The sequence below is a fragment of the Rosa chinensis genome, chromosome 2 (assembly GCF_002994745.2).
Source record: "Rosa chinensis cultivar Old Blush chromosome 2, RchiOBHm-V2, whole genome shotgun sequence".
Taxonomy (NCBI): Eukaryota; Viridiplantae; Streptophyta; class Magnoliopsida; order Rosales; family Rosaceae; genus Rosa; species Rosa chinensis.
In genome coordinates, this window is record NC_037089.1 from 40,585,553 (window position 1) to 40,606,042 (window position 20,490).

At 38.6% G+C, this 20,490-nt stretch overlaps 1 protein-coding gene across 1 annotated transcript; it reads right to left on the reverse strand.

The window, feature by feature from the left end:
• Positions 1-14,136: 14,136 nt before the first annotated feature.
• LOC112187686 (ethylene-responsive transcription factor ERF054) lies at positions 14,137-16,642 on the reverse strand. The gene has a single exon (XM_024326573.2). The coding sequence runs from the start codon at positions 16,249-16,251 to the stop codon at positions 14,851-14,853; it is 1,401 nt and encodes a 466-aa protein (XP_024182341.1). The 5' UTR covers positions 16,252-16,642; the 3' UTR covers positions 14,137-14,850.
• Between the last annotated feature and the right edge of the window lie 3,848 nt (positions 16,643-20,490).

Genomic DNA, 20,490 nt, shown 5'->3' on the forward strand with positions numbered 1-20,490 from the left:
ACGCTTAGACAAACCTTAGTAAAATCTGGAGGAGACAAAAAAGGATGTATATGTAAAGCACAAAATAGGGTAGAAATCTCAACAGGCACACGGTTTTAACAAAGCTTCTCCGGGAAGGAGAAGAGTTATGACAGTTCACGGCCCAAATAAGAGAAAGACGTTTCAGCTCGGAAATTAAAGGAATTGCCCCATTACGAGAGGAGTTAAGGCCATAAAGGAGACGTTTCAGTTGGGAAAACCAACCAATGCTCCCCTATAAATAGGCAATGTCCAGAATAGAATTAGCATCACTTCACAGCCAAGATCACTTCCCAGCCAAGATAATTCATTGCCTATCACTTCCTGGCCAAAAACTTTTCCAAGACTCTGCCCAATTCACTCCTTAAACTTCTATCACCTACAAGACCATGACACCATCCATCCATCAATCTACAAAGCTCTAAGGCGCTGAGTCAAGGACGCTCCACCACCATAGCAGAGACAAGTTCATCACCTTGTTGCTAAGCCCCTGAGGAAAGTTTCAAAGTGTAACTATGACTCTACTTATATTTTTTGTTTCGGTTTTGTGTGTTTCAATTTGCGAGTTGTGTAATTGGAGACATGAGATTTTCAGAATATTTTTATTAATATTTTTGAGATTTTCGGTTTATTATTGAGTTAATTTTGAGAATTCTTTTATGATGCATGTTATAATCTTGTGCCCTTTTACGTGTTTAGGTAATTTTCAGAGTTAGGTTCATAAGTTTGCATGCTAGAATAACGGTGAGAGTTCTTGTGTGTTTGCTTTATTTGCCAAGAGCAATTGTTATTTGTTAAGACGCTGAGTTAAACAAGTAGTAATTGGTTCTAACGGGTGGTAAAAATCATGCTTTAATGATTAAATGATTCTAGAAATTACGTGTTAAATTCTATGTGTAATGGTTAATTTGCACGTGTGAGTTGATTCGAGGGTTAGATAATACTACTAGTTAAGAGAATTACGCTGAGTGTTTTCGAAAATTAGTAGTATTAGGCTTGGTAAGGACTTTTCCGATCCGAGCCTATATTAGAACGAATCAGATAAATGGATTGATCCGCTGAGGCTTTTTATTTGAGCTCTTATCTAGGCATTTAAGATGGGCACATTTTTGTAGCATGCTGAAATGAATTTTCTGTTTTTACACTTAGTAATTTCCGAGTGGTATTGGTCTAGGTTAGGGAAGTCGATCATTGTATATAGGTTTATTTGTTTTGTTTTTATTTTAAGTAGATTAGGAACCAAATTTCAAAACCCCCCATTTTATTCTTTTATTTGTTAATTGACCTTTTTGTGTAGGTGTACCCTACAATCCCCGGACTGAACGATCCCTGCTTATCCTATACTGACAACTACATTTTGCAGGGTTAAATTGTGAGGCTATTTCAGCCGCATCAATTTTTGGCGCCGTTGCCGGGGATTGTTAAAATCCCTTGCACTTAAAGTGTCATCGATTTTGTTGTATATAGAATGCATGCTAATTTTTGTACTACACTTGTGGAATGGTGACAAATTGCGATTTCGGTTAGGCCAAGCTTTAATTGTGATTTAGTTTAAGTTTTATGAGTAGTGTTACAAAATTAAGCATGTCTTTTATCATTGTTGTACAATTTGTAGAAGTTGTTTCTTTAACCATATTGTAAATTGAATGTGTTTCACTTAGATTAATTTAGCTAAATACTTAATTTTTGTAAGTGTGTAAAATCGTATGAGTAGACAAGGGCCCTTTTGTTAATATTGGCCTAAACCCTTCATTAGTACCTTACTAAGGTCTCTTGAGGTTGAGGGCGGCCTTTATTAGCACTTGGAGAACGGTCTAACACATAAGTTAATTTCCCAGCTGAGTAAGGGGCGCATACGGATGCTGTCTTAGGTTGAGACCATGGGTGATGGGTTCAATTGGATCTCAGAGATACTATAGAATGAGCCTAAACCACTATGTGGGAGTAGCCGATAGGGGCCTAAACCTCAATGAGGAAGTAGCCTCCGTAGTATCACTAAAATGAGTCCTCCCTCTCACTTACCTCTTAATCTGGCCATTCTGCCTTCTGAAACAAAGGAAAGAGACTTATGTCTGGGCGACTATCCCTATATCGTATCTCACCAATAGTAGTGGTTTCTATTGGGCTCGACTTACAACTTGGAATCAATTGAGATATTAACTATGTTTATAATAAAAAATAAAATTAAAAAAAATGATGTGTGACCTGCTTAAGGTATATTGGATTAAACATGACTTTGTCAAGGGTAGCTGTTCTATAGTCCCATTGCATAAACGAGGTCCTCCGTTCCAGTACCTAAGTATGTAAATGTAAAAGTAACTTAGAAAGCAGGAAAGACATAATGTTTGTATTTCGAACCTTGTATATGTTACTAACACTTGATTTGGTCTTAAAGGTCCATGAATGTCCACTGTCTCTGATAAGACTAAGGAGCTCTTTGAAAAATTGGAACGTGCTAGGCAAAGGGCAGAACTCACTTTTTCAGACCGCCCTCCTCTAGAAAGGAGGGATTTTCAGGACTCTAGCTATTCAGGTTATAACTCCTCAACTAGATCAACTGAGGAGATCAACAAACCTGACCATTCTGAAGAAAGAGAAGAACAAGTCTTTGAAGAGGAAGAAGAGGAGGTCACTGAAGAGGACGTTGCAGACAGAGAAGAGGAAGAAGAGGAAGAGCACGCTCGTGTTGAGCAAGTACAGGCACCAATGGCTGAGACTATTAGGCAACTGTCTAATCCTACAGGTGGGGGTGCTGCGCCCTTATGCATTGCCTATCCAGAACCAGGAGAGGGGCTTAATGATGATTTTGAGTTAAAGAGTGGGTTTCTGCATCACCTACCCAAGTTTCATGGGATGAGTAGTGAAGACACGAACAAGCATCTCAAGGAGTTCGAGTTTGTCTGTGGGAGTATGTGCCCTAAAGGAGCTGATATCAATATCTTGAAGATGAAGGCATTTCCCTTTACTTTGGAGGACAAGGCCAAGACTTGGCTATTTGAGCTGCCTACTGGGACTATCAACACTTGGGATAGGATGAAGGGCGAGTTCCTTACGAAGTACTTTCCTGCCTCAAAGGTCACTGTTTTGAGGAAGCAGATTAGTGGAATAACTCAAGGACATGAGGAGAATTTCTGCATTGGGATAGATTTAAGAGCCTTGTAGCATCATGCCCTAACCATGGGATGAGTGAGGGGTCCCTCCTTACCTATTTTTATGAAGGACTCACCGCTAATGAGCGTGGTCTATTAGATGCTGCTGCTGGAGGATCCTTTATGGATAAGACACCTGCTGATGCCAAGGTGCTACTTACTAATCGTGCGCTAAACTATCAACAATATGAGGGGGTACTTGCCTCTCAACGGAGGGTACATGAGGTGTCCACTAACTCTGCTCTTGAAGATAAGGTCAACAAGATGTCTACTTTGCTGTCTCAAGTCTTAAACGTTAATGGAGGAGGAGCAATGGCTCAAGTGTGTGGGATGTGCTCGACTCAAGGGCACCCCACAGATAAATGTCCCCAGCTTGCCTCTCTAGAAGGATGGGAATCTGTTAATGCCCTAGGATATCAAGGAGGTCAAGGAGGCCCGAGGTACAACCCTTACTCCAATACTTACAATCCTGGGCTCAGAGACCACCCCAACTTTCGTTGGGCCAACAATGATAACACCTTGAGACCACTTCAAGGCCCAGGTCAGAATTCTCAGCGCGCACCAGGTTTGTTTTTGAGGCCTCAGGTACCTCAAAATTTTGGTATTCCCAATTCTGTCCCTCCACCTCCTGTCTCTAATACTTTGAGTGCCCCTAATTATGATGAACTATTGAAGTCCCTTGCTGTGGGGCAACAACAACTTAACACGGCTACTCAAGCTTTGATTGAAGGACAGGCGACCCATTCAAAGGATATTGCGGAGCTCAAGAATCAAATGGGCCAAGTGGTGGATTTCATGGGTCAGATTGCTGAAACAGGGAAGCTACCAAGTAACACGGTGCCTAACCCAAGGAATGAGCACGTGTGAACAAGGAGAAGAGTCCAGGCTGAAGGACTATAAATATTAAGCACTGCATGGGAGGCAACCCATTTCAATCGAGGCTGTGGAGGAGCCATCAATGAGAGTTTGACATTTCTATCCCTTCACTTGCTTAGGTTGAATTGTACTTGTGTCTTTATTTGTTTGTTTATTTTACTTTTCCCTTATTTTCGTAGCCCCCCACATTTAGGGTCTATATACCATATTTTTTTGCCTACATTGAGACAATGTAGATTCTAAGTGTGGGGTGGGTTTACACCTTTATTTTAGTTCACAAAAAAAAAAAAAAAAAAAAATTGGTTTTATAGTCTTTTTGTTTTTTTTTAGTCTTAGGATGCCCCTAACGTCTGGGATGAACACGTCTCTGAATTCATGGCTGAAGGTTTTCACAATTGAAATAGGACTTAATTGAATTCTGTGGTTAATCGACATTGTGATGCTTGTATGAAGATTTGAGATAGGATTGTAACTTGGTTCATTAAGCATGCTAGGATTAAGTCTAATTCATTTGACCCTAAGTGAGCTGTTGAGCTAAAATACTTTCTTTTCGAGTGCTTAATTGATAATTCAGAATTTCATGGCTGTATTTGCAAAACCTCATCATTCTTTGAAAATCCAATGATCATGTGCCATAGATTTTAATGGACTAGAGAGTACTAGAACTCGGCTGTTGTGACTGTCAAAACTTGTATGCCATAATTTGCACTGATCCTGGACAGGATAGAAGGCACTAGGGTAACCACCATAGCCAAACAAGCATGTGTCCCCAATTGTGCCCGTCGTGGGACTCCTTAGATTGAACCCCTTTGAGCCTACGTTGAAAACCTTTGTTTCATCACTCTCACTACCCTACCATGAGCTTAGTACAGGATATCTCTACCCTTGTCTTAGGGACTTAGTAGAGCATGACATAGTATGTAGGGGTGACGATGAAAGACAAGTGTGGGGTGGGGAAAATCCAAGAAAGAAAAAAAAATGAAAATGAAAAAGAAAGAAAGAAAAGCGGCAAAATAGAAGAAAATTGAAAAGAAAACTCTTGGGAAATTGTTGAAGTGTGGTTTTGGACTTTCAAATTTGTAGAAGGCTCAAAGTTGAAAATTATGCCTTTGTCCATTCCCATGTTGGTTAGAGTGATGGTTTGGCCCAAAACAATGATATTTGGTCTACAAAAATGATGACATAAGGTGGTCCTTATATGCTCTGCTAGGTCCTTAGGATTTTTGTATCCTTAATCTTCATTTCGAACACCCTAGCTTAGCCCCATTACAACCTGTTTTAAGTGCTTACTTGATCCTTGAGATGGGCAGTCTTTGGTTAGTGGAGTCAGGTACGCAATCGAGCTTATGGTTTAGGTCCATTTGTGCACTTAGTCATTTCTTGAGGTCTTTAATAATTCTTCACAAAATGCATTTATTGATGAAATATGCAAGCTATTTGTTGCCTTACAATTTATTCTCTTGCATATACTTGAGAGTAAAGCTTTTAAGCATAGCCATTTCTGAGAGAAAAATCGAGAGTATGCCCTGTGAGTTTGGATTGGACTTGTTCGAAACATGCTATCATTCACTGTATAACTTAAGTTCTCCATATCTTGCTTAGTCATATGAATGTCACAGGTTTATTAACCATGGAATTATCTATGCAATTTTGATTAAGTGTTTAACGTGAAAGCCATGAGTTTGGAGTCCCTGAGACAACAGTTACGGGAAGTAGAGTCATTTACATGTTTTTTGTCGAGTCGTTGTTTTGTTTTGTATTTTTGTTTTGCTAAGGGACTAGCAAAAGCTAAGTGTGGGGTAGTTGATAGGACCAAAAAGTGTGACGATATTATTGAATATGTGCCCCATTTTAGCATTGTTTCTTCCTTAAGTTTCGTGTTTTGAGTCAGTGAGTCGTTTTCAGAGTCTTGTTGAGTGTTTGGAGTGAAATAGGAGAAAAAAGTAAAATTCATGAAAAATCCTAGCTGGATCAGGATTCCTAACTGTCAACTGTTTTTGCGGTCTTTAACATTTTAATTCCCTTTATTTTCTCTAGAAAATTCTGATATTCTGCTGCTTGTTGTAGGAAACATTGCCTGGTGGAACTCTTGGAAACAGCAATGATGGAGTCATAAAATCTTTTAAGATATTTGACCGAGCAATGAAGAAGGGAAATAAAGGAGAAAAGAAGTTTTCAGTTGAGGAATAAAAGAGAAAGACGTTTCAGCTGGAAAATAAATAAAGGAGAAAAGAAGTTTTCAGCTGAAGAATAAAGGAGAAAGACGTTTCAGCTCGGAAATTAAAGGAAAAAGAAGTTTTCAGCTGAAGAATAAAGGAGAAAGACGTTTCAGCTCGGAAATTAAAGGAGAAAGAAGTTTTCAGCTAGAGAATAAAGGAAAAAGACGTTTTTCAGTTGAGGAACAAAAGAGAAAGATGTTTCAGCTGAAAAATAAATAAGAGAAAGACGTTTCAGCTCGGAAATTAAAGGAATTGCCCCATTACGAGAGGAGTTAAGGCCATAAAGGAGACGTTTCAGTTGGGAAAACCAACCAATGCTCCCCTATAAATAGGCAATGTCCAGAATAGAATTAGCATCACTTCACAGCCAAGATCACTTCCCAGCCAAGATAATTCATTGCCTATCACTTCCTGGCCAAAAACTTTTCCGAGACTCTGCCCAATTCACTCCTTAAACTTCTATCACCTACAAGACCATGACACCATCCATCCATCAATCTACAAAGCTCTAAGGCGCTGAGTCAAGGACGCTCCACCACCATAGCAGAGACAAGTTCATCACCTTGTTGCTAAGCCCCTGAGGAAAGTTTCAAAGTGTAACTATGACTCTACTTATATTTTTTGTTTCGGTTTTATGTGTTTCAATTTGCGAGTTGTGTAATTGGAGACATGAGATTTTCAGAATATTTTTATTAATATTTTTGAGATTTTCGGTTTATTATTGAGTTAATTTCTAGAATTCTTTTATGATGCATGTTATAATCTTGTGCCCTTTTACGTGTTTAGGTAATTTTCAGAGTTAGGTTCATAAGTTTGCATGCTAGAATAACGGTGAGAGTTCTTGTGTGTTTGCTTTATTTGCCAAGAGCAATTGTTATTTGTTAAGACGCTGAGTTAAACAAGTAGTAATTGGTTCTAACGGGTGGTAAAAATCATGCTTTAATGATTAAATGATTCTAGAAATTACGTGTTAAATTCTATGTGTAATGGTTAATTTGCACGTGTGAGTTGATTCGAGGGTTAGATAATACTACTAGTTAAGAGAATTACGCTGAGTGTTTTCGAAAATTAGTAGTATTAGGCTTGGTAAGGACTTTTCCGATCCGAGCCTATATTAGAACGAATCAGATAAATGGATTGATCCGCTGAGGCTTTTTATTTGAGCTCTTATCTAGGCATTTAAGATGGGCACATTTTTGTAGCATGTTGAAATGAATTTTCTGTTTTTACACTTAGTAATTTCCGAGTGGTATTGGTCTAGGTTAGGGAAGTCGATCATTGTATATAGGTTTATTTGTTTTGTTTTATTTTAAGTAGATTAGGAACCAAATTTCAAAACCCCCCATTTTATTCTTTTATTTGTTAATTGACCTTTTTGTGTAGGTGTACCCTACAATCCCCGGACTGAACGATCTCTGCTTATCCTATACTGACAACTACATTTTGCAGGGTTAAATTGTGAGGCTATTTCAGCCGCATCAAATTTGTTTCTATTAACAATAACGTTTAGGGAAAAGTTTAAGCCCAATTCTATGTTTAAATAAAGTTTTCGAATTCTATGATTGTGATTCTAAGTTGCTTATGTGAGTTTGTTCAATTGAATTTTCTTTACAGAAAACTTTTATATGTTTATGTTCTTTGGTGGCCAACTTAGGATATATGCATGTAATTGGTGCTAGATTTAGGTAAACAATTCACCTAATAGTTTTGTGAACCTATTTCATAAGTAGTAAAGGCTTTGGACAAAGGTCGAGTTCAATTGAAGAGGATTGCAAATAGATGAACTTATTCATACTAGGTTGTGCACTTAAGTTGATAGCCTTTCTCTATGTGTATTGCGTTAAACATGTAGCTTTCTAGACTTTGATTGCATGTTTGATAGTATTGATCTAGGTGCTTTCACTTAGATTAATTAGCAAGGAGAGTAAAAAATGGCAAATCATTTGCTTCAAATGTTTTACATGATCAACTTCTTTCTCATGACTTGGAAGAACAATTGTAGGGTTGAATCGAATTTGATTATGGAATTGGTTTTGATCTTTGTTTCTTATGTTCCATTCTTGTACTTGTGTTTGTATAGTTTTATTTGTTTTAATTCTTTTAATTTTCAGAAACCAAATCTTAAAAACCCCCCTTATTTCGTAAATTTGTATATACTTTATTTTATTTTTGTAAATAATATACTTTGTTTTATTTTAATTCTTTATTTGTTTTTGCAATGACAGGTGTACCCTCAATTCCTGGAATAGAACGATCTCTATTTACTATATACTAACGATGACATTTTATAGGGTTAAATTATGCGCTTGCTTTTAGCGTATCAGGTTCCGTTCGGCCACATCGACGACGACTACGCCAAGATTTGGAGCCACGGCTTCAATTTTGAAATCAAGCAGCCACACATCAATGTCCAGTTTTACGATGGTAGAGGAGAGCAATTCGGGTCACCGACGGCAGAGGGCTAAGCATGCAAGCCCTTCATCAAGAGCTACCATGTAGTCGTCGGGGAAGGCGACGTCTGTATTCGGCTATGGTTGAGGAAATCGGGGAAAGAAGCGAAGCTGATCGAGTATCTGACTATGGTTCACGCCTTCTATATTTTTCCTGAGTTACCGGAATCCAACCAGCTCATTTCGCAAGTCAAGGATTTCGTTGCTTCAGTTGATTGAGCTGTCTACGTGTTGTGCTCTGATAGGTCCTTGTGGTTGTATTCAAGATAGGTTGCGTAGTACTAGTCCTACTGCTACGTTCACTTTCAAAAGGGACTGACGTCCTTGTTATTGTTTTGTTGTATATGAGATTCACCCAATTTTTAAATCATAATTAAATTGGTATACGATTTTAACGTTTTGGTTGGAAGTGGTTATATACACAATGTCAAATTACAAGGTCATTTGACAATATGGGTTGTTGCTAGAAGTTATTGTTTTGTTTATTATGATTTGGTTGGGCAATAATAAGATCATTATCGGGCAATAAAACGATTATTGGAAGATAATAATAAGATTATTGGGCGATAATAAGATTATTACGGGGCAATAATAAGATTATTGGGGGGCAATAATATGGTTAGTGGGTATTATTAGGGGGCAATAAATTCAGACGCCGGAATCCGGTCACCTGTCGCCTGATTCCTGTCACTGGAGTCCTCCACCGGCCACTGGTCACTGGAGTCCGGCAATGTCTCCGATGACTTCTCTCCCTAAGTGACAAAGAAGGAGAGGGTGTTAGGTCCATTATGGACCTAATCTTGCACTTTTGCTTAACCTTTTTGTTTATTTATGTTTATTTATTATGTTTTCCTTATCATGCTAGGAAACAATGGAGAAGCATGGAAATGCACTAAAAAGTCAACCTTTAGCATGTTTTCCTACTCCGGCTAGGAGAAAGCAAGCTAGACAAGGAAGGAGAGGCAGAAGCTTGACCAAACGAACTCCAAATGAGTTGAAACTTTTCAGATCCATTATATACATCCTATGGATCATTTCTTATGAAGAGTTCAAGAGCTAGTTCTGATTGGAAGATCGTCAAAAGATCGATCCAAGTTTCTGACTAAAAGACTAAAACTACAAAACCGGAGCTGTAATGATTCCGGCAGCATTTACGGCCACACCACGGTGAATTAAGCTCTGAAATTTTATCAAGATGATCTACACTCATGGAAGAACATTTCTTATGAAGAAACTGAAGGCCAATTCGGAAGTCTCCATGGAGATTCAATTGAAGGAAGAAAGAAGAAGAAAGTGCGCAAAAGGACAAAAAAATGGGTCAATAGAGGTCAATGCCGAATTTCCAACCATTTCAAGCTAAGGAGATGTGTGGAGGGCATGGAATAGCTGGTAACTAGGGTTAGAGAGTTTAGGTGGGAAGACTTTAGGTGTAGGTTATTTTGAAATCTAAAATTTGAAGGATGACAAGTGGTCCTCCTCATACATCTTACACTTTTGTCTCCCAATGACCCTTCTATCCTTACTTTATCTCCTCCACCAAAATATCTATGGGCTTCCTAAGTCATTTTCATGTAGAGTTAAGGATTAGATCTACATTTTGTGCTTACACATTTATTTTTTACATCTAGCCCTTCATTTCCTTTGATCTCCCCACCCTCCATTCATCACTCTTGACCTATAAAAACACCCTCCCCTCATGGTGGACGTTTTTCATGTTCTCCTCTCACTTTCTCACACATCTCTTCACACATTTCTCTTAGTTTCATAGCTTTAGTTCATAGTTTCTTAATTTTGTGTAGAGATAGGTGTATAGCTTCTTGGGTTCTTGGTTTTTCCTTACCAAAACCGAAGAATCTATACACTTTTGATCAATCACAACTCTAGTTTCATATATTCGAGTCTTGCTTATCATACTTCTAAGAGACTTTGTGGAGTTGCATGGTGTTTTTGGTTCTTTTCTCTTATTAGAAACCAAAAATACCATGCTAGGAAATTTTTCTCACCTTATTTTGCATCTTGGAGGGTAGAAAGTGTTCTTAGAGGTACGGTTTGGTTCTTTTTGGAACCAAACCCGTGGGTATTCCTTCCTTTATCTACTATTTTCTCTCCTAACGTGATGCTTTACAAGTTTATGGCTTTAATTTATGGAACTATGAGTTGTGAGTAGAATAAATTTGGGGCTAGGGTTTAGCTCTAACCGAATTTGTGTACAAACTATGTAGTTAAATTTAATATGGATCATGCCATGAATTTTTACTTTGCTAGTTTAATTGTTCATCATTTATTCTTCTTAGATTTGTCACCTAAGGTTGGTAAATGTTGATAATTTCATGGAAGTATATGTGCTAGGCTTGACAAACTTAGTAAACTTAAGCATGTTGCAAATGTAGAAATGGTAATCTTGTGATAATCAGATAAGGTTGCTTGGGTCCTTACAATTGAGCTTATCATGTGGATGTGGCTTAGGTGTCCGATAATCAAGGGATATTAGCTTGCATCTACATAGGTCTACTTGTGTCCGATAATCAAGGAATGGGTAGAAACTAAAAGGATTGTAAGAGAGTTATGTCCGATAATCAAGGGGTAGCTTCAATACATTTTCTAGTATAATTGTTTCTTGGTTACTCGATAATCAAGAGAACCGAGGGGGATTCCATCTTGGCATGAGCATGTTAGATTTGGTTACTTAGAATTTGCACAGAGGAGGTTAGGTGTGATGCCTTACAACCCCTTTTAGCTCATTTGATCAAATCTCTTACACTTTGTTAGTTTATTTTGCTTTATTTGCACTTTAATTTTAATATAGTTAAAATTAATTCAAAAGCCTATTCACTACTATCCATTGTTACTATCACTTTTGGTAGTTAGGCTTCCAAAGGGCCAAAACTATTGAACTTGTAAAAAGGTAGACTTTACATGTGTTTTCTAGATTTATTTTCGCGGTGATCTAGGTAGGGTAGAGTTACTCAATCCCTTGGGTACGATACTCTTTACTTTTTCTCTTTACTAAAACTTGACCTCCTATACTTGGGAGTAGGGAACATCTCACAAATTTGCACATATTTTCACACTCAATGATGTCTCCAACAGAGGGAAAAAATGTCCCAAAAATAAATAAAAAGGAATAAAAAAATAATTAATTGGGTATTAGGGAAATGATCTCTTAGAGTGTATGGGTAAGTGGGCAATTTTTATCTACAAATATGCATTTTTTAGAGGGTAATTTTATCAAAACCACACTTTTGTTACTTTTCTCAATCATTCAAATTTATACTTCTCAATTTTTTGTGATTGGTTGAACAAAAATATCTCTAATATTATAGTAAAAAAAAAAAATTGTTCGAAAAATTAACAAAGTGACTAAAGTGAATAACAAAGTTAAAATTTAGTGACCAAAGTGTCAAACAAGTAAAAATTTAGTGAACATTTGTGATATTCTCCCTATATACAAATAAATTTAAAGTTTGTCTTAAGTGAGTAGTGACAGAGTCTTTATTTTAAGACAGATAAAGTAGGCCTAGGCATTTTAGCCCAAAAGCCCGAAAACCCGGACTGAATCGATCCCGACCTTCAAGTCCTGGGTGGGCTTTAAGGAAAAAAAATATAGAAAAAATTAAAACCCGGACCATTTGCATTTAAACGGGTCGGTCCCGGGCCCTAACATTCGTAAGCCCCAAAGCCCGAAGAAAGGCCCGAAGAAATATAACCATATATTCTTAAGTATATTGTCTTCAGTGTGTTGACTAAGACCCTTACTTCAGTCAACATTCAAAAACTCGCAGCCTTCTTCTGCAACCCCGACCCTTTCCTAAACTGGCAATCTAGCATAGTGCCATATGCAGCCTTCGTTTCAGAAACCCAGCATCCTAGCGGCTCGAACCCAGCAATCGATTCCTAGATTTTCCCTTAGCCCTCAAGCACAAAGTCCTAGCATTCATGATTTTGAAACCTTCAGTTTTCCCGATTTCCAGAAAACCATCAATCTGTAGAATCTGCAGACTTCGGGTTCTTCGATTCCTGGCCTTCTTTGATTACTAACTCGATTCCTTAGCCTTCAATCGAATCATAGCTTACCCGATTCATAGCTTTCCTAATTTCCTGATTTCCAGAAACCCAGCAATCCCTAGCCCTCAATCCATTCATAGCTTACCCAATTTCAAATTCGAATGAGTACCTAGCTTTCCCAATTTTTCGATTTCCATAAACTCAGAATTCCCTAGCCTTCAATCCCTTCTGGCCTTCTTCGATTACTAACTCAGTAACTCGGGTCTTTGGCAATGGAACGCGAAGCAGCTGCAGTTTGTGGGGACGAGTTGGTGGTGGCTTCCAGCTTGTCTGAGGGCAGTGATGATAGTGAGCCGGCAGTGGTGCAACTGGCATTATTGTTGTTTTTTTCCTTCTTCTCTACTTTAATCAGTTTCAAGGAATTGTTGTTTTTTTTTCCCTTCTGTAGCTTTCATTGGTTTTGCAATTTTGATATATGTAGGAAACTTAGGTATTACTAGAAACTTAGATATTGCTGGAAAGTGAAAACTTAGGTATATGTGATATGTGCTTGCTTGTGTGCCTAATGCATTTGTTAGAGTAATGATATAACTGTGTGCCTAATGTATTTGAGTGCATTTTGCTGTGCATTGTGATCTATGCTTGCAATGGAACTTTTAATGTGATCTTGTTTTGAACTAGAACTTCTTTGCATCAACTTGCTATTTTCTTTGTCGTGATCAGCTTGTTAGTTTTTCTGCCAATAACTTCTTCTGTTGTAAGCTTTTAATGTGATCTGTTGTAGACTAATAATGTGATCTGCATAATGTGAAATTGTTGTAGGATGAAGCTTGTTTGTTGGGCACCATTTGCTTTGCAGCAGCTGGATGCTTGGAAGCAAATTAATGTGGTTTGAAACTTTATTAGTTTACTTGGTCCGTAAAATTATTTCATTATTTGCCTATTTGATTTGGAATTTTATTTGTTATGTAACTTTGATATGTTTGAAACTCCAATTCTTCAGTTGGTTGTTGTATTTAAACTTTGAACTTGGAAACTTCACTTCTTAGTTCTTCATTCATATGGTTCAAAATTAAACTTTGAAATTTCATTTGTTTGTAACTTTGAAGAAGCTATGAAGTTTGGATGTTATTCTCTTTATTTTGTAGCTTAGTTTGTGATGTGTATGATGTTATATTCTTCTTCCAAACCCAGAACATGATGAAACCGTGGACAAAATGAAGGTAATCAAAATTAGACTTTTAGGCCCGAAAACCCGGCAGGACCGGCCCGAGATTGAACGGTCCGGGCCTTCATGGTCCCTATAACTCAAAAACGTTATTTAAAGCCCGGCCCGAATAAAACAGGCTTGATCCCGGGCCTAACAAATTGAAATGCAGTCCTGACTCGTGTCCAGGCCTAAGATAAAGTCCAATTAGAAACTAGAAATTGAAGGATCACTACGATGATGATTGAAATACAGTGACACTTTAGTACAAGTGATAGACATAGCAGGCATAAGTACAGTAAGCAACATAACCATAACGATATAAATGCGAAATGCAGAAAATCCAACTATAAATGGATTCCAATCCATCCCCTGAGCTAAAAAATGAAGCTGGCGATGGACGAAGAACCAGACCGACTGGAAGGAGATCACAAAACCGTCTCCAAGCTCGGCATGGGTTCAACACTAGATACATAATACTGAAATGAGTCTGCCCAAGTCTAACTAGATATTCTAACTCTGAAGACTAATATACTAATAACACACATGAACCTACTGATTGCCATTGCTGAGAGGCCTGCAAAAAAAAAAAAGCAGCCTTTGTGCAGTATCGGGCTTCTTCTACTCTACGAAGGAAGAATAGTGTACATGCAGGTGGAAATTGAAGGTCAGAACATCCCTTGTAACTTGTACTAAAAATTGACAAGGTTGCAAAGGGAAGGATCATATATAGGTGGTTTGTGAATTTGAAATGAAAAGGACTAGATCGAGTAGGAGGAGAAATAAGAGGTGGGCTAATTGTGGTGATTAGAAGATATGAAAAAGACATTCGTGTGAGGGTGTGACAAGTGAAGGGAAGAACCCAAGTTGGTCGTTTGGTGTTGTGAAGTGGAAAGGGAGAAGAGAAGGGAATCAGTTGTTTGAATTCAATCTTGATCTTTCCAAAAGAAGGGCTGCATGGGATATGAAGATGAAGCAGAACAAGAGTTGTCTTCCTGCTGCGGAAGTTCATGCCGATTCGGATTATTGGCCGTAAAATGGTGATAATCATGAGATTGCAGCACAAGATTGTTGGAAGTCATGTCCAACTCTAAATCATCCCAGACAGGACTACCAGGACCCCAACCTTGTGGAATTGCATTCATCCAAGCCTCTGCCATTTCTCCCCAAGCCATTTCCTGTGTTGGGGCATCTGAAATGATCCCTCCTCCTTCGCCATGATTTTCAACCTCAGATTGCTGGCTGGCATTGGCCAAATCACTTTCACCAGTGTCATCGTCTTCCTGGGGATGTGAATATGGCGCTGGTGGAGGTGCAATTGTTTCCCTATCTGAAATTGGAACCTGTAATTGTAAATCAAGGTCTTTCAGTAGCGGCTTACCCCGGTGCCTGGATGGCTTTGAAACTTGTTGAGTCGGCACAGAAGCAGTTTCGGTTGAACTTGGAGCTGTGGAAACAGCTGCAGCATTATTATTATCTTTGTCTTTGTTGAGGAAAAGCTCAGGGAAATTAAGCTTAGCATTCTCTCCTCTCAACTTGAAAGCCTCACGGTCATAAGCCATGGCAGCATCTTCAGCGGTGTCGAAGGTGCCCAGCCAGAGGCGAGTCCTGTTTCGAGGAAGACGAATTTCAGCTACCCATTTGCCCCAATGCCTTTGCCTTACTCCCCTGTAAAGCTTACTAGTACTTACAGGCATCGCCGCTGGCCTAATACCACCACTACTATTAGCTCCTCCAAACCTGTTCATCATCATCATCCTTCCTCTTGGACTCAAATTCAAAGCATCACTCCAATACTGAAGCATTTGCTGTTGCTGCTGCTGCCGCCAAGATATCATTTGTTGCTGCTGCGATGCGAAAGATATCATCTGCTGCTGATTTTGTTGTTGCTGCTGCTGCTGCTCTACAACATTTGTAGTTGGCGGGAATTGTATAGGCTGCAGACCTGTGGTCTGGAATTGGTGGGGAAATTGTATAGGTTGCTGCTGCTGAGGCAGGGACCCATCAAAAGCAAAAGGAAAGACTATTCTGGAAGAAAAAGGACTACAAGAAGTGATTGATGATGTATCTGATGAACTACGAGGAGGAGAAGATGGGATATGAAATTCAGGGGGAAAAGCAGAGGAGGATTGGTGCTGATGACTACGTTCAGGGCTCTTGATCTTCTTAAGAGGTCTATGTGACATTGAAGCTTCATCAAAAACCGGCTTCCATTGACAACTCTCCAAGAAAAAATCACGTTCCTTGCCCTTGTCAAGGTCACAATCTCGGCTTGTTTCCATCCGAGTTTCATTGTTTGATTCACCACTCCCTTTAGCTGTGGCCATGCTTAATTTTCGTCCGCTCACTTTCTCCAAAACCAAAGCAGATTCAACAGAAGTCGAGATGATGAACCAAACAGTGGAAATTCGAAAGAGAGAGCAAAATCAATACTTCCCCAGAGACAAGTTTTCGTCAATCAATAGGAAAAAAAAAAAAAAAACTCAATATAGAATCAGGGTTTCACTCTCAATATCTAATCCCATCCAACCCAAAACAGTATCGAATTCCAAAACCTATTTCAAATCTTTGAACGTATAGACTCTAGAGGCAGAGAATGGAAGAGTTTCTTTCGGGTTTGAATTCGAAAAATTTTGGGGGCGGAGCAGCAGTGGGGTTCCTTTTTTTTTTGGGAGAGGGGAGGGGTTGAGACTTGAGAGACGGAGGGCGAGAAGACGTGGTGTTTATAAGAGAGGAGATAAAGATCTTGGTTCAGACTTTTGTCAAAAGAATATGTACCAGTGTTGCGATTGGTTGGCTTTCGTCGGGCCCCACACGGCTCATTCTCCCTTTTCCTTGCTTCAACTCTTTCCATCTTCAACGCCCACTAGCCTACATCTGTCCCTCTTTTTTTGGTTCTTCTTCTCACAAGTCTACAACAAACAATAAAGATCTCTCTAGAACAATAATTGCACTAGAATAGTACATGAAATAAACAAGAGTCTCAGCTACGTCCTATTATTACCAACCTCCTATTAAATTATAATTTACTAAATTGTAACCATAATTAGGAGATGGACAGCAATATCTTGTTGGCCGTCCGGATTCTAATAAATTAATTTTTGAGCTTAAAAAAATACCCTAATCAATCCTAAAGAAGGGTGTTAAAAAAAACACATGAAGTAGACAAAAGTAAGGCTACCAGCCTTCTGAATAAGATTATTAGAGTAGAAAAACGACCGTTTTGTTTTAATAGAGTTCAGAAAAGAAAAGAAAAGGAAATTATTAGAGTTTTGGTCTCTCACCGTCCAAGCTTCCTAAAGACAAAACAGTATGATTAATGGTAGGTGATTATGATCCAGATGGTATACGAAATGGGCAAAACGAAAAGATGCAAAGGTTATTTCAGAGTAGTAGGTTTAAAATGAACGAGGTCTGGAAAAAAGTACTTCTTTAAGGGTTTATGCTATGCAAGTAATCCACGTAAGGGTCTCCCACTTTCGGTGGAAGCATTAGAAAATTGGTCTTTGTTCCACAAGTCAACAAACAAAAAAACACATATAACAATTCGACGACTACAATTTTGGTCGGTGAGAATCGGCACGTGTCGGTGGTCCACTTCTCATCTAATCATTTTCTTCTTCTTTTTTATCAACATGTGAACTAGGGAAAGTTGTTCGTTGTTTTGAAATATCTAAATCATAGATATTTTGGAAGCAAGGAAACTGGAGAACTGGAGAAGTACTCTGACGATAGAAGCATTTACCAATAAACGCCGAAGGGCGAGGGCGGCAATAAGCATGCATTGAAGATATTATTATGAAAGGGTGGGCGCGGGTCGGTCCAGTTCGGTTTTATACTTAAATTGAGTTTGATTTTTTTTTTTTATCTCATATTTTCAGTCCAAGTTAGCCATTTAAATCAGTGTTGCAAGAATTAAAATTGATCTAATTTTTAAGGCCCAATTTCGTTGTTGGCAACAAAAATTTAAAAACTTCAAAACAAATAAATAAACCAATGTTTACATATCCAATTCTCAGCTTAAAAGTTTCAACCTTGACAAAGAAACAGAGTTAAATTCGTCATCAGTCCCTCAACTCTTGTTCTCCGGTCAGTTTGAAACCCAGGCGCCTCACAAAACTATCAATGTAATACATTAACTCAAAATTTCTTATAAACATAGGGCTGCCATTTAGTTTGGTAATTATCGAACTGACGATATACCAACCGTTATTTAAATTTAGTAAACCAACTTTTTGGTAATCGAAATTGATAAAACCGAAATCAAATATTACTGAAAAACTTGGTTCGATTTTGATAAATACCAAATCTACCGATTATCTAAATATTAGTTATATATACTCTAGTTTTCAATACATATACATGTCAGCCCCCAGAAAGGGCCAAGCCCCAACCAATAGCCCAAAAACCAGAACCTAGGGAAACCTTAACACACCTGACGACTGCAGACCTTACAAAGCAGCCATCACTGACCTCACCTCCATCTGCAAATTCGGCATGACAACAGACTCCCACATCCATAACAGCCCAGTTGGGTAAAACCCTAGCATAAGACAATGCATAGCTACCGCCGAATTTCTTGCTGCATGTATTAACAACCTTGCCTGGGCTGGCAACCACCTTAGTAAGCCGAGACCAGCTGTCACGCCCCGAATTTTGAATAACAAATTCAAATCCGAAACATGAAAAAAAAACAAATTCAAATAACGTCTTGAATTTTTTTTCTTAACCAACGTCTCACAAAACATAAAACAAACCTCGTAGCAAACTATCTCTCGAGTCAAATATTACGATACCACCGTATATATAAGTTACACTCAAAAGAGTCTATAAAACACACCAAAATAGACCAAGTGCTGATGTCAACCCTGCTGCCCTACTCAGCTCGCTCTCCACCCTGATTATCCTGACCTACAGGATTATCTGCTACACCGTTTGAATAGTGTACCAGGATTGCAATAACACAAAACCCGGTAAACTTTTTGCAAAGCTCGTGAGTAAATAAGAAATGAACGATTGATTTATTAAATCACAATTCTTTTAACTCAAGTAAACAACCAACAATCTCAACACACACAACAACCCCAACAATTTAATCACCAACCCAACTCACGTGGCACAAAGTACTCACAATGCAATAACCTAGTTACCACCATGACCGCAACAGACTAGAGCTCTATCTGAATCGTTACTTGTCACTTTGGCCTAGGTGCAAGCATCCGATATACTTCGGTTAATACTATAACCGTCGAACTTTGGGCATTTCTACCCTCAGAACAAAAATACTTCGTTTATCACAATGATAACCGTCGAACTTTGGACATTTCTGTCCTCAGAACAAAACACTCTGGTTATTATAACCATCAAACTTTAGACCATTTGGTCCTCGGAACCCTATATTCTCTACTTTATATTCAACTCACAAGGTCAACATACTTATCACAAACATTCATCAATCATCATTATCACAATTAATCATGGCAATTGCATAAACAATATCATATCATAACAAGCTATCACAATTCCACACACACCTCAATGTCACACCATTCCATATATAATCACGTAAATATATATATATACGTAATCATCCACTCAGGAATGACCACTAATACCAACTATAGTTCACACGGAGTAAGAACCAATAAATTCATTTTTTATATACTTAAAAACTCATTCCTTAAAACCATTTTTCATGCATCGCAATTAATTGTGCAATAAGGAAGTTCGGTTCTTAAATGAACCATATGAGATTTACTCACCTCAAATCCCGCTGCGTCTTCTCAACAGCTTAAAATACGGTTCACAATCGTCCGCCAACTCAAACCGTCAATCACCTAACCAAATACGATAATTAACTTCACATACAATTCAAAAACGTACTTATATGAAGATCCAACGGTCGGATCTTCACCCATGATCACACAAAGTCTTCGGGACAGTCCTACGATCATTATATCAAAACTAAAAGTTGATTGGACGATCCAATCTTCACAGATCACAAATCGAACGATCGAAATCGATTGAAATTGTAAAATTCATAACTTAATTATACGATCTCCAAAAATTACATGCTATATATAGAAATGATCGTATTGACATGTAGAACATAAAAATGGGCAGAAACTGCCCTTGGGATCCCCGGAGGTGGCCAGAAAAGGCCGCCGGAGTTAGGGACAGATCCGCCGCCGACCACCGCCAAAGGTGTCGGGGCCGGGCTTTTCCTCTTCATTTAATCATTTTGAGAAACTTTCATAACTAGATCAAAGTCAGAAAATGAACTCAAGTGATCGAAAATACCTCAAACAGTCCGGTTTGGCCGGAAAATTTGCAGAAAACGGCGAAACCTCTGACGAGAGTGAAATCGATCTCCCTAGGTCCGGGCCTTCTTGGTGCTTGTTTAGAAAGTTTAGGCGAGTCTAATGAGCCAAGAATATCGAGTTTTGGTGGCCGGTAGCTAGAGATATTCACTTCGCCCTCAAAACGGCTGGAAATGGAAACAAGCTTCCTACCGCTGCTACAAGCCGTGCCACGGCTCAAGGCTACCACTGGCACCTGCGCAAGGT